This window comes from Scyliorhinus canicula, chromosome 19, assembly GCF_902713615.1.
Source record: "Scyliorhinus canicula chromosome 19, sScyCan1.1, whole genome shotgun sequence".
Taxonomy (NCBI): Eukaryota; Metazoa; Chordata; class Chondrichthyes; order Carcharhiniformes; family Scyliorhinidae; genus Scyliorhinus; species Scyliorhinus canicula.
The window spans coordinates 80128876-80141934 of NC_052164.1; the positions used below are offsets into that span (position 1 = coordinate 80128876).

Consider the following 13059-nt stretch of genomic DNA (forward strand, 5'->3'; position numbering starts at 1 on the left):
GCTGCACTGTTTGGAAGTGTGATGCAGGCAGGTTCAATCAAAACATTCAAGTTGGCATTAGATGATTATCCGAATAGAAGCAATGTGCAACGTACAGCGAAACGCAGGGGAATGGCACTAAGTATTGATGCTTGTTTGGAGAGCAGGTGCAGACATGATGGGCCAAATGTCCTCCTTCTGAACTGTAGTAATTCTGTGGTTTGTGCTGGAATCACCAATTAAGTTCAAAGTGTAAACTCTATTCCCAGGAATACAAACTTTTAAATTGGGACCATTGATAGACAGAAAGCCAACAGCAAAACTACAGGTCGCGAGTGAGTGAGACCTTGGTGCAGGAGACCATTTTCTCGGCAGAGTTTTAGATGAGACGGATGGGCAGTGAGCCAGACGAGTTTAGCAATAGCCACATCTCAAAGTGACAAAGACGTGGATGAGGATCTCGGGCAGATGGGCTGAGGTAGGGGCGAGTAGAGCAGGATGAAAGAGGTGTAATTAGACGGTCTTCATGATGGAGAGGAGACAAAGTTAAAAAAATAAGCTCTCGTCATGTGGGATGCAAAAGCTTCATACAGATTAGTTCAACCTGGCCAGAAAGGGGTGACACGGTGATACAGTGGTTAGCACTGCTGCCTCACTGTGCCAGGGACCCGGGTTCGATCAGGACCTTGGGTGACTGTGTGGAGTTTGCACTGTGTCAGTTTGTTCCGGGTGCTGCTGTTTCCTCCTAAAGTCCAAAGATCTGAAGGTTAGTTGGATTGGCTATGCTAAACTGCCCCTTAATGTCCAAAAGGTTATATGGTTTAAGGGGATAGCTGCGGGGGTGTAGGCCTAGGTAGGGCGAATCTTTGGAGGATCAGTGCAGACCTGATGGGCCGAATGGCCTCCTTCTGCACTGTAGGCATTCTTTGATTACAAATTTGTGTCAGGGTCAAAGACAATGGCTTTGATTTTTCCAAGACTTTAATGAAGAAAACTGCAGCTCACCCAAGACTGGATGTTGGACTTCATTATATCGGATATCGGCAGTAGAGTGTTCAGGAAAGGTGGAACCACGTTTTATCAGTGAATGTGAAGCTGATCTCAACACACAATCAACAAAAATGGCCTTAGATTATAATAAACATCTAAAATTATCGATGTTTTTTCTTCATAATCATGACTGCACTGTATAATTTATTAGTTGTAAGATGCTTTGAGATTCCCAAGGTCATGACAACATGTTATTGAATTGTAAGTTCTCTCAAGATAAAGACTTCATAACACCTCATAGAGTAAAATTCATACCCATTCCTGCCCATAGCTGTCTTCGACATCATTATTAGTGGTGTCTTCCCAAGTTAAACGTATGCCAATAATCCTTGAAGGAAGCCAGCCTTGATCTGCCAAGACGGTGAAGTAACAAAGAAATCCTCCAATTGACTGTGTCACACCTGTAAGAGTCAGAGAATCAGTCTGGTTTCCGCATAAAACAGCATGTTAATGCAGATGCAAAATCAGATACCTGGATAAGGAAGGCAAAAATATTCATGCAAATTGTGGGGGGGGGTCTACAACCCTTTGAGTGAAAACGTACTCCGTCATTTCACTCCTGAACAGCCCAGGTCTAATTGTGCCCCTTCGATTTGGAATCTTCAACCTGAAGACATAGCATTTCTCTATCTACTCTGTCAAAACTTAAAGACCTGAATTCGATCATCCCTCAATCTTTTAAACTTCTGGAATGCAAGCCAAATTCAAGTGACCACTCCTTTTATGGGAAATTCACCCTCCAGTCCGGTCTCATCCTTGGAGCTTTTTGCTCAATTTTCACCACCATGGTGACATAGTGGTTAGCACTGCTGCCTCACAGAGCCAGGGACCCGGGTTCCATTCCGGCCTCGGGTGACTGTCTGTGTGGAGTTTATACTTTCTCCCCGGGCGTGGGTTTCTAACAGGTGCTCCGATTTCCTCCCACAGTCCAAAGATGTGCAGGTTTGGTGGATTGGCCATGCTAAGCTACCCCATCAGTGTCCAAAGGTTAGGTGGGTTATGAGGATAGGGTGGGGGAGTGGGTCTAGGTTAGGGTGCTCTTTCGAAGGGTCGGTACTGACTCGAATGGCTTTCTTCTGCACTGTAGGGATCCTAAGATTTTGTGATTTGAGCTCGTGTCTAATGCAGACCAGCACACATCATTTGCTTCCAGGCCAATTAGAGCTCCTGAAAACTCCTAATCCAATTTTACCAGGCCTTATTGCTTGTGTGTGCTCAGCATCTTCCTCTGCAGCCACTTAAGATCCAGAACACAAATCTTAGGTCAAACCTGCCAATCTCCACTCTAGGAGTGTCATAATATACACATCAGTATATGATGGTGCAGAGACACACTGATTGACACACAGCAAGACCAATCAACACACACAACACAGCAGCCAATCACCAGTTAGAGCACACTCACTATAAAGACAGAGGGCACTAGTTTTCCCGCTCATTAGGTATGCAGCCTCTAAGAAGGACAGAGCTCACAGCTTGTGGCACAGATCTTTACCATGTGCTGATAGTATAGACTGGTTAGGATAGGCATAGGTCTTCAGTTTAATCTAACATAGTGTCAACCCACAGTGAAAGTATGTTCAACAGTTCCTAGCTTAATAAAATAGTGTTGTACTATTTCAAGTGTTGGTAGCCTGTATGTGTTACTGCTGAAGTAAACGCAGTCTCCGCAGATCCAGAGTACCCAACACATCAAGGAGTACAGCACCCCCAGTGTTCCTTGGCAGCACTGCAGCGTTTCCATGTCGGAAAGAGACTCCTATAGGATTTTCCAGATCCGCCGGCGTTTTTTGTGGCTCACCCATCCCACTGCTGGGGAACCCACCACGGGGTGGGGAAGAGAGTCGCCTTTGGAGGGACCAGAAGAACCCACCAGTGAGAAGGGCCAGAAAATCTCATCGTCAGGGACTTGGGCAGAGGAGCTTAAAAATGATCTACTAAGATGGTTTCCTGCATAACTTGTAACAAATTAAGTGGTTGAAAAGGGAAAGTAGAAGAAAAACAAAGCCTTCAAATTAGATTTCTCGGGGGCATAGCTTCAACATAAGGGGGAGCAAATGTAGGACTGAGTTGAGGAGGAACTTCTTCACCCAAAGGGTCGTGAATCTGTGGAATTCCCTGCCCAGTGAAGCAGTTGAGGCTACCTTATTAAGTATTTTTAAGGTAAAGGTAGATAGATTTTTTTTTAATTTAGAGTATCCAATTAATTTGTTTCCAATTAAGGGGCAATTTAGCGTGGCCAATCCACCTACCCTGCACATCTTTGGGTGGTGGGGGCGAAACCCACGCAAACACGGGGAGAATGTGCAAACTCCACACGGACAGTGATAGATATTTGAACAGTAACGGAATAAAAGGTTACGACGAGCAGGTAGGTAAGTGGAGCTAAGTCCACAAAAAGATCAGCCATGATCTTATTGAATGGCGGAGCAGGCGCGAGGATCCAGATGGCCTACTCCTGTTCTGAGTTCTTATGTTTTTGCTCAAAGACTGGCAAATATCAAAATATCACCTTCTTTGAGAAAATGCATTGAACCTAGAATACCAAGATTAAGAAAATGACTGCCAATAATCTTGCATGTTTTATCTTATATAACTAAGACTGACCACATCAGTTAGGAAGAATACATTAAAACCCCAGCAGTGTACAGGGAAGTGGGAGTCACAAATAAATGCAGCAAATTTGAAGTTTCTCAGCTCACCAACTTGTAGATATGAATATGATGCCAGATGCAAGTTCACCAGTCGATCTTTGCTGGGGTTTCGGGGTTGGACATTCATTATATCCCTTTCAGCTTTCTCATAGGCCAATGAAATCGATGGAATCTGTTGTTGAAGCAATAGGTTGATTAGAAGCCTTATTGCTGGGCAGCACGGTAGCGCAAGTGGATAGCACTGTGGCTTCACAGCGCCAGGGTCCCAGGTTCGATTCCCCGCTGGGTCACTGTCTGTGCAGAGTCTGCACGTCCTCCCAGTGTCTGCGTGGGTTTCCTCCCACAGTCCAAAGCCATGCAGGTTAGGTGGATTGTCCATGCTAAATTGCCCTTAGTGTCCAAAAAGGTTAGGAGGGGTTCTTGGTTTACAGGGATAAGGTGGAAGCGAGGGCTTAAGTGGGTCGGTGCAGAGTCAATGGGCCGAATGGCCTCCTTCTGCACTGTATGTTCTATGTATATGATAGTTATGACTAATAAACCTCTGCATTTATAATGTTATGTACATCTCCCCATTCAGATGCATTAAATTAAGGATTTTGCATGTTAACAATTCTTTCTGACTCAAACCTTGTGCCCTGACATCTAAGTTTCGCTCACCACATTACAGGGCTGCGGTCGTATTTTTGCATTGCTCTTTTCAATCTTTAAATACTGGATTGAATAGCAGCAGTAGGAATATAGTACAATGAGCGTAGAATAGAATAACAGAATCCCTCCCCTGCATGGGTATCATCACCACAACCCTAAAGATTTGCAGGGTAGGTGGATTGGCCACGCTAAATTACCCCTTAATTGGAAAAAAAATTGGGTACTTTAAATTTTTTTTTTTAAAGAATCAAAACCCTTGGAAAGAGTACCCTACCTAGACCCACGCCCCGACCCTATCCCCATAATGCAGTAACCCCACCTAATCTTTTGGACACTAACGGGCAATTTAGCATAGCCAATCCACCAAACCAGAGAACCCAGGGGAAACCCACACAGACACAGGGAGAGAGTCACCAGAGACCAGGATTGAACCCGGTACCCTGGCGCTGTGAGGCAGCAGTGTTAACCACTGTGCCACCCCATGTTCTACCTAGCAGCCCCTTAGCCAATCTCAATTCCCCTGCCCTCTTGCCCAGAATTTCTGCTGGTCTTTCCCTCCCACACAATTTGTTCTAAATGCCACAGGGGCAAGGGTCGAACCCAACTTCCGATTACCTTTGATCCTGGAAGCTTCTGGTGGATGGCTCTAAGGCAGCAATGGCAATGACTCCATTGTCTTAACAATGGTGGGAAGAGCAAAGCAAATGCCCCCTTTCCTCACATGCCTCTAATCTGGTGGGCTTCATTCTCAGCCCAAGGCTGCTGCTCCCTTCACACATGGGGCTTTTCTACTGGTCTATCCTACATTGCTGCTGTGGTGAGGTACATGACAGTACCACGAACATTCCCTCCCTCAACCCCAGTAGGCCACCTATTGCAATATTGCAATGTATATAGTGACCCAAAGTTCTTGTGAGAATGTCCCCTTCTGCGTATGCTGGAAATTATGAAAGAGTTATGTAATCCTCTCCTAAACAATGTGATGTGTGAAAGGGAAAATATAATTTGAAGTTTAGCTTAATATGCCCATTATCTTTCAATCCATTAAGAATGAATGGAATGGAATGAGGGAGGACAGAAAAATGAAGGACACTGGTACAACTGATTCTAGAGCATGAAGGTTACTTACAATATCTGTACCCAAGTCAATGAGCAGTATGGTAATGGTACCGATGGGAAGCGGTATACTGGCAATGATGTACACAAGGAATGGACACAATTCAGCCATGTTCTTGGTCAGGGTGTAGGCGATTGCCTTCTTCAGATTGTCAAAAATCAGACGACCTTTTGAACATATTATGCTGATTTAGTAATGAGAAAACATCCACAGTCTGACAATAATCTTTATGTATTCAATCTCAAATCATGAAAACAATAACCTAAAGGGATGCCTGATTGCGCAATGTAGACATCTATCATTTTCTGGATTCCCAACTTAATTCCCTTGTCCAAAGTGTTTCTCTCTCTCTCCCTTTCCCCGGCTGCTGGAAAACAACATTTCCCACTTGTATTTGGAAGTTGATTGATAAGGAAATTACATTTATTTCTGACCTGCACTTAATTTAGGCAGCAGGGGTTCCAATGGCAGGCAGAAATCCAGGGGCAATCCCACCAATCATTTGGGGGACTCCTGGCTCCATTTTAGGCCCACCAGGAGATGCTCCAAGAGATGCCGGAAAATTGGAGGCCCGACAACTTTTCATTTTGGCAGTGCCACCTACCTGAGAGACACCGCTCTGGATGCAGCCCTCGGAACAAGGTGAGAGGGTTCGCGCATCATCGGACCAGTCCCTGGCAAGGGCGATGGACGCAGATGGCAGAAAAGCGTGGCTGGTGAAAGTAGCAGGGACGTTGCAACAGCGGCAGCCATTGCCACCAGAAGCTGCTCCATGGACCATGTAGTTGATGATTAGGAGGAAACCTCACCATTGAGTCCACAGCGAGGCCTGTCGGGCACTTAAATGTCACAATTGGCCTTTGGCTGGGGGATATGTCATCCTCCACCTTGCCTGCTGGTGGCCGCATTCCATGGTGGTGGGCACGCCATTTGGCACCTTTCCTCAACTTTCCTGCACACCCCCCCCCCCCCAACCAAACTGAGCCCAACTCTCGAGAGGGCTGGTAAAATCCAGCACACCATTTCTAACCTGTGTAGAAATAAATTGCTTTCCATATCATCTACAAAGCACAATGTTTTTTTTTTAGCTTGTACCTTCTTCCACTCCAGTAACTATTGAGGCAAAGTTATCATCCAATAGAATCATGTCTGCTGAATTTTTGGCTGCGTCTGATCCCACGATCCCCAAAGCTATTCCAATATCTGCTCTCTTCAGAGCTGGTGAGTCATTGACACCATCTCCTGTAACTGCCACAATGGATCCCTGGGATACAAAGAGGAAGGAGGATCTAATGAGAACGGCAAGTCCCCAAGAATCAGCTGGGTGAAAAGAAAACCTACAAAGCTTCAGATTCCCTAATCTTATACAGAAAATGTCAAACGTATTGCAACAGGAGCAGTGGTCACCTTTAACCTTTTCATTCTAAGCCACTTATTGCATCCACATACAAGATGCTCAATTATGGGGTTCCACCCAATGATGTTGAATGGCTTCAATATATGTCATGATGTCTACTTAGCTCTAGAATGTTATTACTATGCTTAGTTATTAAATTGTGGGTGTCACAAAGTTGCTCAGACTTGACCACTTCATTTTCTGGGCTTTGTGGAAAATTGGACCAGAATTGTCTAAGCTGTGACCATGAACAGCACCCAAATCCCTGGCAATACAGCAAATTCCAGGCAATTGAGTCCCATTTGAGCTTATATTTACTCATTTTGCTCATTAGAATTCTCTGGACCTGGAGATGTTAAAAGAACATTCTCAATGCTATTGCCTCCTTGGTGTCCAAGCCTCAAATCAGAATACCACAAACAGTTACTAAAGAAGAAGGAAACACACAATTCAACTTCTACCCAGGATTTGACTTCCAGGAAAAGATAGATGGTTTAAAATAAGCACAAAGTGTTGGAAATGCTCAGCATGTCCGACGGCATCTATGGCTGACAGCTCCTGTGGAGGGAGAAACAGAGTTAATAGGCGTGAAAAGTGGCGGATTTCCCATCAGCCACGATGGCGGGTTTTCGTCCCCTATTGTCCGCTGCAGAGCTCATTAAATATTCATCCACAGGAAACATGCCAGAGTGCTGACAGGCCTCTGATTTGCCTGCCATGCGATGCCCTCACCGCTGCCTTGCCCTGAGTGCCATATATAAAGTGCAACCATGCGTACCAGGTCTGATACAAAGCAACAAGACATTTCCAAAACCAAAGCAGACTGATGCTCTCAACTTCAGTGCGCCTCCTTGGACTGCCTGTTGGATACAGTTGAGGTCCACTGTGAAGTCCTGCACTTCAGCTTTGGCCACAGGTTCACCCACCTCACCACTCCAGCTTGGGAGGGGCTGGCAATGGCAGTGAGTGCCAACTCTCCATGCAAGAGGGCCACCACCCAATACAGAAAGAGGATTAATGATCTTGTCCATGCCATCAGGCTTAGTTCATGATATCACTTTTCTTGCCTCACAGACTCACCAACCTCTCACACATTCACATTGATCTCACGCGCTGCCAGCTTAAAGGATGCCATCCTCACTTTCATGCACACCATCACATCTCTACTGGCCTCCTATCCTCTCAAGCTCTCATTCTCATCCTCTCCATGGCACCACACACACATACACACATGCCAGCCATGCTTCCTTATCATCTGCCTTGGTATGTGTCCTGCTCACATCTTCACCATTTGTCTTTATGCAGAATAGGCTCACACGTGACAACAGGGAGAGGTCCCGCACTGGAGGAGGAGCATTCAGTATCAAGCTCCTCACTCCCTTGATCACTAGTTGGGGAGGACGTGGACGTGGCAACACGGATATGGGTGGTGCACATCCAAGTGAGAATCCTGCAACAGCTCATCCCACAGATGACACAGAGTGCTTTATCCTCTTTTCAAGTTGTCTGCTTTGCACTAATTTTCTCTACTAGTTCATTGGTATCTGGAAATCACCTTAGGAGATCTTCAAGCCCTTCCCTCAGCTCTAGGTCCAAGATGAAAGTAGACTAAATTGGAAGAAGCATATGCAAAACACTGCTTCACCTGGAAGATGTGTCTTGAGGCCTTGGACAGTGAGGAGAGAGCAGGAAAAGGGGCAAGTGTTACACCTCCTGCAATTGCATGGGAAGGTGCTGTGGAGAAAATAATGAGGTTTTGGGGAGATAGAGGAGTGGACCACGGTGTCACAAGTAGAATGATGCCTTCAGAATGCTGACAGGAGAGGGGAGGGGTAGATGTATTTGGCGCTGACATCATGCTTGACAAGTGACTGAATGGCAGAGGATGAGCTTTTGAAAACAGATGGAGTGGAAAGTGAGGATGAAGAGAAGCCAAGTGTAGCTCTGGAAGGGAAAGGAAGGGCTGGATATGGCTGAGCACCACAGTGGGATGGGGGGGGGGGGGGGGGGGGGGGGAAGAGAGAGATCCTCAGCTTAGGGAAGATTTAATAAGCACCATTGTGGATGGTAGCATCATCAGAACAGGTGTAACTGAGCCAGAGACACTGGGAGAATGGAATGGAGTACTTAAGGGAAGCAGGATAGAGTAGTTGAGGCAGCTGTGGGAGTTGTAGGGTCTATAATGAATATAAATAGATTGTCTATCCACAGAAATGCAGAGAGGGAAGTCAAGGAAGGTGAGGGAAATATTAGAGATGGACCATGAGAATGAGAGAGAAGAGTGGAAATTTGAAGCAGAATTGCTGAATTTCCCAGTTTTGGGTGAGACCAGGAAGTGGCACCGATATAGTTATCCATGTAGAAGAAAATAGATGAGGGATGGGTAGTGCGGAGCCTCGAGTACGACCAGACCAAGGACTGTTCCACATATCCACAACAGGCATGTTTCTCAGGCTAACACCCCCAGTATCGAAGCACTGACCATGCTTGATCAGCTCTGCTGGGTGGGCAACATCATCCACATGCCTGACACGAGACTCCTGAAACAAGAGCTCTACTCAAGAGTGCACAGCAAGTGAGCCCCAGACGGGCAGAGGAAACGTTTCAAGGACACCCTCAAAGTCTCCTGAGAATCCCTGGCCCAAGACTGCACCTCGAAGTGGAGGAAAAGCACTGGGAAGCAGCTGAACACCTCAGCTTTCATCATCAGGAGCAAGCTGAAGCCAAGCATCGTCAGAGAAAGCAGCGCATGGCAGCCCAGGACCCTAACCACTCTCTCTTCCAACCACCATCTGCCCCACCTGTAACAGAGTCTAATGCATGACCAACAGTGACCTGAGAACTCATTTTTAGTGAGGAAGCAAGTCATCCTCAACTCAGACGGCCTGTCTAAGAAGAGGAGAGAAGTAGAAGAAACAGATAGACAGAACTAGGGCCTGTGTGGGCATGCATAGCCATACCTTTTGTTTGGAAGAAGTAAGACAAGTTAAACGAGAAATTGTTCAATGAGAGAACAGGTTCAGCCAGGCAGAAGAGGATGGTGGTGGTGGATCGAGACTGATCGGACATCCATTCAAGGAAGAAACGTAGAGCCCCCAGACCATCCCGCTGGGGGATGGAGGTGTAGATTATCATAGAATTTACAGTGCAGAAGGAGGCCATTCGGCCCATCGAGTTTGCACCGACTCTTGGAAGGAGCACCCTACCCAGAGTCAACACCTCCACCCATTCCCCATAACCCAGTAACCCCACCCAACACTAAGGCCAATTTTGGACACCAAGAGCAATTTATCATGGCCAATCCACCTAACCTGCACATCTTTGGACTGTGGGAGGAAACCGGAACACCCGGAGGAAACCCACGCACACACGGGGGGGGACTCTGCACAGACAGATACCCAAGCCGGAATCGAACCTGGAACCCTGGAGCTGTGAAGCAATTGTGCTATCCACAATGCTACTGTGCTACCGTGTAGGGGATTGGACATCCATAGTGGAGGAAGTCAGTTAGAGCTAGGAAACTGGAAATTGTTGAAATGATGTAGGGCATCAGAAGAATGACAAATATGGGTTGGCAGAGCCTGGACAAGAGAGAAAAAAAGTCAAAATTGGAAGAAATACATTCAGTGGGGCAGGAAGAAGCTGAATCAAAACAAAAGAGTCAAGAGAGGAAGACATAAGTTCAATGGGGCAGGAGTAGACTGAATCAATGGATCTACAAGGACAGTCCTGTTTGAGAAGGAGATAGAAACAGACTGTATGGAGTTGGGGGAAAAATAGGCTGTGTGGATAGTATGCCAGACAACAACAGCACCACCTTGGTCAGCAGCTTCGATCTGGAAACAGTGGCTAGAACCATTACCATTGCCTTTTGTTCCATGACATCTTTGGTAACTAATCTCCCCTACCCCCGCCCTCTAACCCATCCCTCACCTTCCCTTTGGCTCCTTCTGACACTCTCACTTCTTCATCAGCATAATACCCATCACATTTCTAGCCCCCTCAATTCTGTTTCTCTCTCCACAAGATACTTCTTGACATGCGGAGGTCTTCCAGCAATTTTGTTTTTATTTTGAATCTCTAACCTCCAGAGTATTTTGCTTTGATATAAAGGTAGATGGGTTAAAAAAATGGTACCTTTAGCAATACTGTATTTCCTCAGTACCACACTAGAGCATCAGCCTAGATCATGTAATCCATTCCCTAGAGTGTGACTTAAATCCACACCATTGCAACTTAAGAGTGAGTGCTGGCACTTGTCCGGGCGATCTTTAGATTATCAGATGAATGGTTACCTGTCTTTGACAGGCCTCCACGATAATCAATTTCTGCTGAGGTGATGTTCTAGCAAATACAATTTCGCCGTGACTCCTCAAAATGTCATCCAGGAACTCGGGGTCCATTTCTTGGAAATCTGAACCGTTTATCACAGCAGCTATGGCGTCCCTTCGGTATTCAAAATACAAAGAACATTTACACCAGTTATATTTACGGCCATATTTTTATATCACAGGCTATGCAGTTATCACCAGGCATGTCGATTGTGGGGCCTTCGAGTTAAACTCGACAGTAAAACCTCTCTGTTGCCCTGGCTGTCAGTACATTTAAAATCTGTATGTGGACTTGATCAGTTTAGCTTCTCTATGCCTGAGGCCCCCGCCGCAACATGTTATTATCTTTATTATTGTCACAAGGAGGCTTACATTCACACTGCAATGAAGTTACTGTGAAAATCCCCTAGTCGCCACACTCCGGTGCCTTTTCGGACACACAGAGGGAGAATACAGAATGTCCAATTCACCGAACAAGCACGTCTTTCGGGACTGTGGAAGGAAACCGGAGCATCTGGAGGAAACCCACACAGACACGGGGAAAATGTGCAGACACTGCACAGACAGTAACCCAAGCGGGAATCAAACCTGGGACTCTGGTACTGTGAAGAAACAGTGCTAAACGCTATACTACCGCACCGGCCAACAGATATCAACAAATGTGAGCCGCATTAGTCAGTTTCCCATGCCTCTATCAGAAATACTAGAGCACGCTAACACCAGTCAGCCTGACATTGGTAGTGGGGGGAAATACTAGAGTCCATTATAAAAATTTAATATCAGAGCACTTGGAAAACAGTGGGAGGATCGGACAGAGTCAGCATGAATTTACGAAAGGGAAATCATGCTCGACAAATCTACTGGATTATTCAAGGATGTAACTAGTAGAGTTGATAAGGGAGAAGCCAGCAGATGTGGTGTATTTGGACTTTCAGAAGGGTTTCAACGAAGTCCCACATAAGAGACTAGTATGTAAAATTAAATTGCTTGGAATTGGGGGTAGTATATTGAGATGGATAGAAAACTGGTTGACAGACAGGAAATAAAAAAGTAGGAATAAAAGTGTCATTTTCCGAATGGCAAGCAGTGACTCGAGGGGTACCGCAGGGATCAGTGCTATGACCCCAGCTATTCTCAACGTATATTCATGATTTAGATGAGGGATCTAAAAATATTATCTCCAAATTTGCAGATGACACAAAGCTGGGTGGGAGGATGAGCTGGAGAAGGATGCAGAGATGCTTCAGTGTGATTTAACAAGCTGAGTGAGTGGGCAAATGCGTGGCAGATGCAATATAAGGGGGCACATTCTATGTTAAATCTGAGGTTATCCATTTTGTAGCAAAAACAGGAAGGCAGATTATTACCTGAATGATTATAAATTGAGAGGGGAATGTGCTGCAGACCTGGGTGCCCTCGTACATCAGTGAGCATACAGGTAAAGCAGGCAATAAGGAAGGAAAATGGTATGTTGGCCTCATACCAAGAGAATATGAGTACAGGAGCAGGGTGTCTTGGTGCCATTATACAGGACCTTGGTGAGACCACACCTGGAATAGTGTGTGCAGTTTTGGTCTCCTTATCAGAGGAAGGATGTTCTTGCTATAGAGGGACTGCAGAAAAGGCTTACCAGACTGATTCCTGGGATGGCGGGACTGGTGTATGAGGAGAGATTGAGTCGGTGAGGATTCTGGAGTTCAGAGGAATGAGGTGCGATCTCATAGAAACCTATAAAATTCTAACAGGACTCGACAGGGTAGATGCAGGAAGGATGTTCCCAATGGCAGGGGTGTCCAGAACAAGTGGTCACAGTCTAAGGATACGGGGTAAACCATTTCGGACTCACCCAGAGAATAATGAGCCAGTGGAATTCGCTACTACGGA

The 13059-nt window shown here is 45.9% G+C and overlaps 1 protein-coding gene across 3 annotated transcripts in view; it reads right to left on the reverse strand.

Moving 5' to 3' along the window:
- Positions 1-13059, reverse strand: part of LOC119954046 (potassium-transporting ATPase alpha chain 2-like) — an 87402-nt gene that overhangs the window by 11509 nt on the left and 62834 nt on the right. For all 3 annotated transcript variants that reach the window (XM_038778821.1, XM_038778820.1, XM_038778822.1), the window contains exons 14-18: positions 11140-11290; positions 6544-6712; positions 5461-5615; positions 3732-3855; positions 1285-1430 (exon numbers count right to left, since the gene is read on the reverse strand). In XM_038778821.1, coding sequence (XP_038634749.1) covers positions 1285-1430; positions 3732-3855; positions 5461-5615; positions 6544-6712; positions 11140-11290 — 745 coding nt within the window. The remainder of the gene's footprint in view (positions 1-1284; positions 1431-3731; positions 3856-5460; positions 5616-6543; positions 6713-11139; positions 11291-13059) is intronic.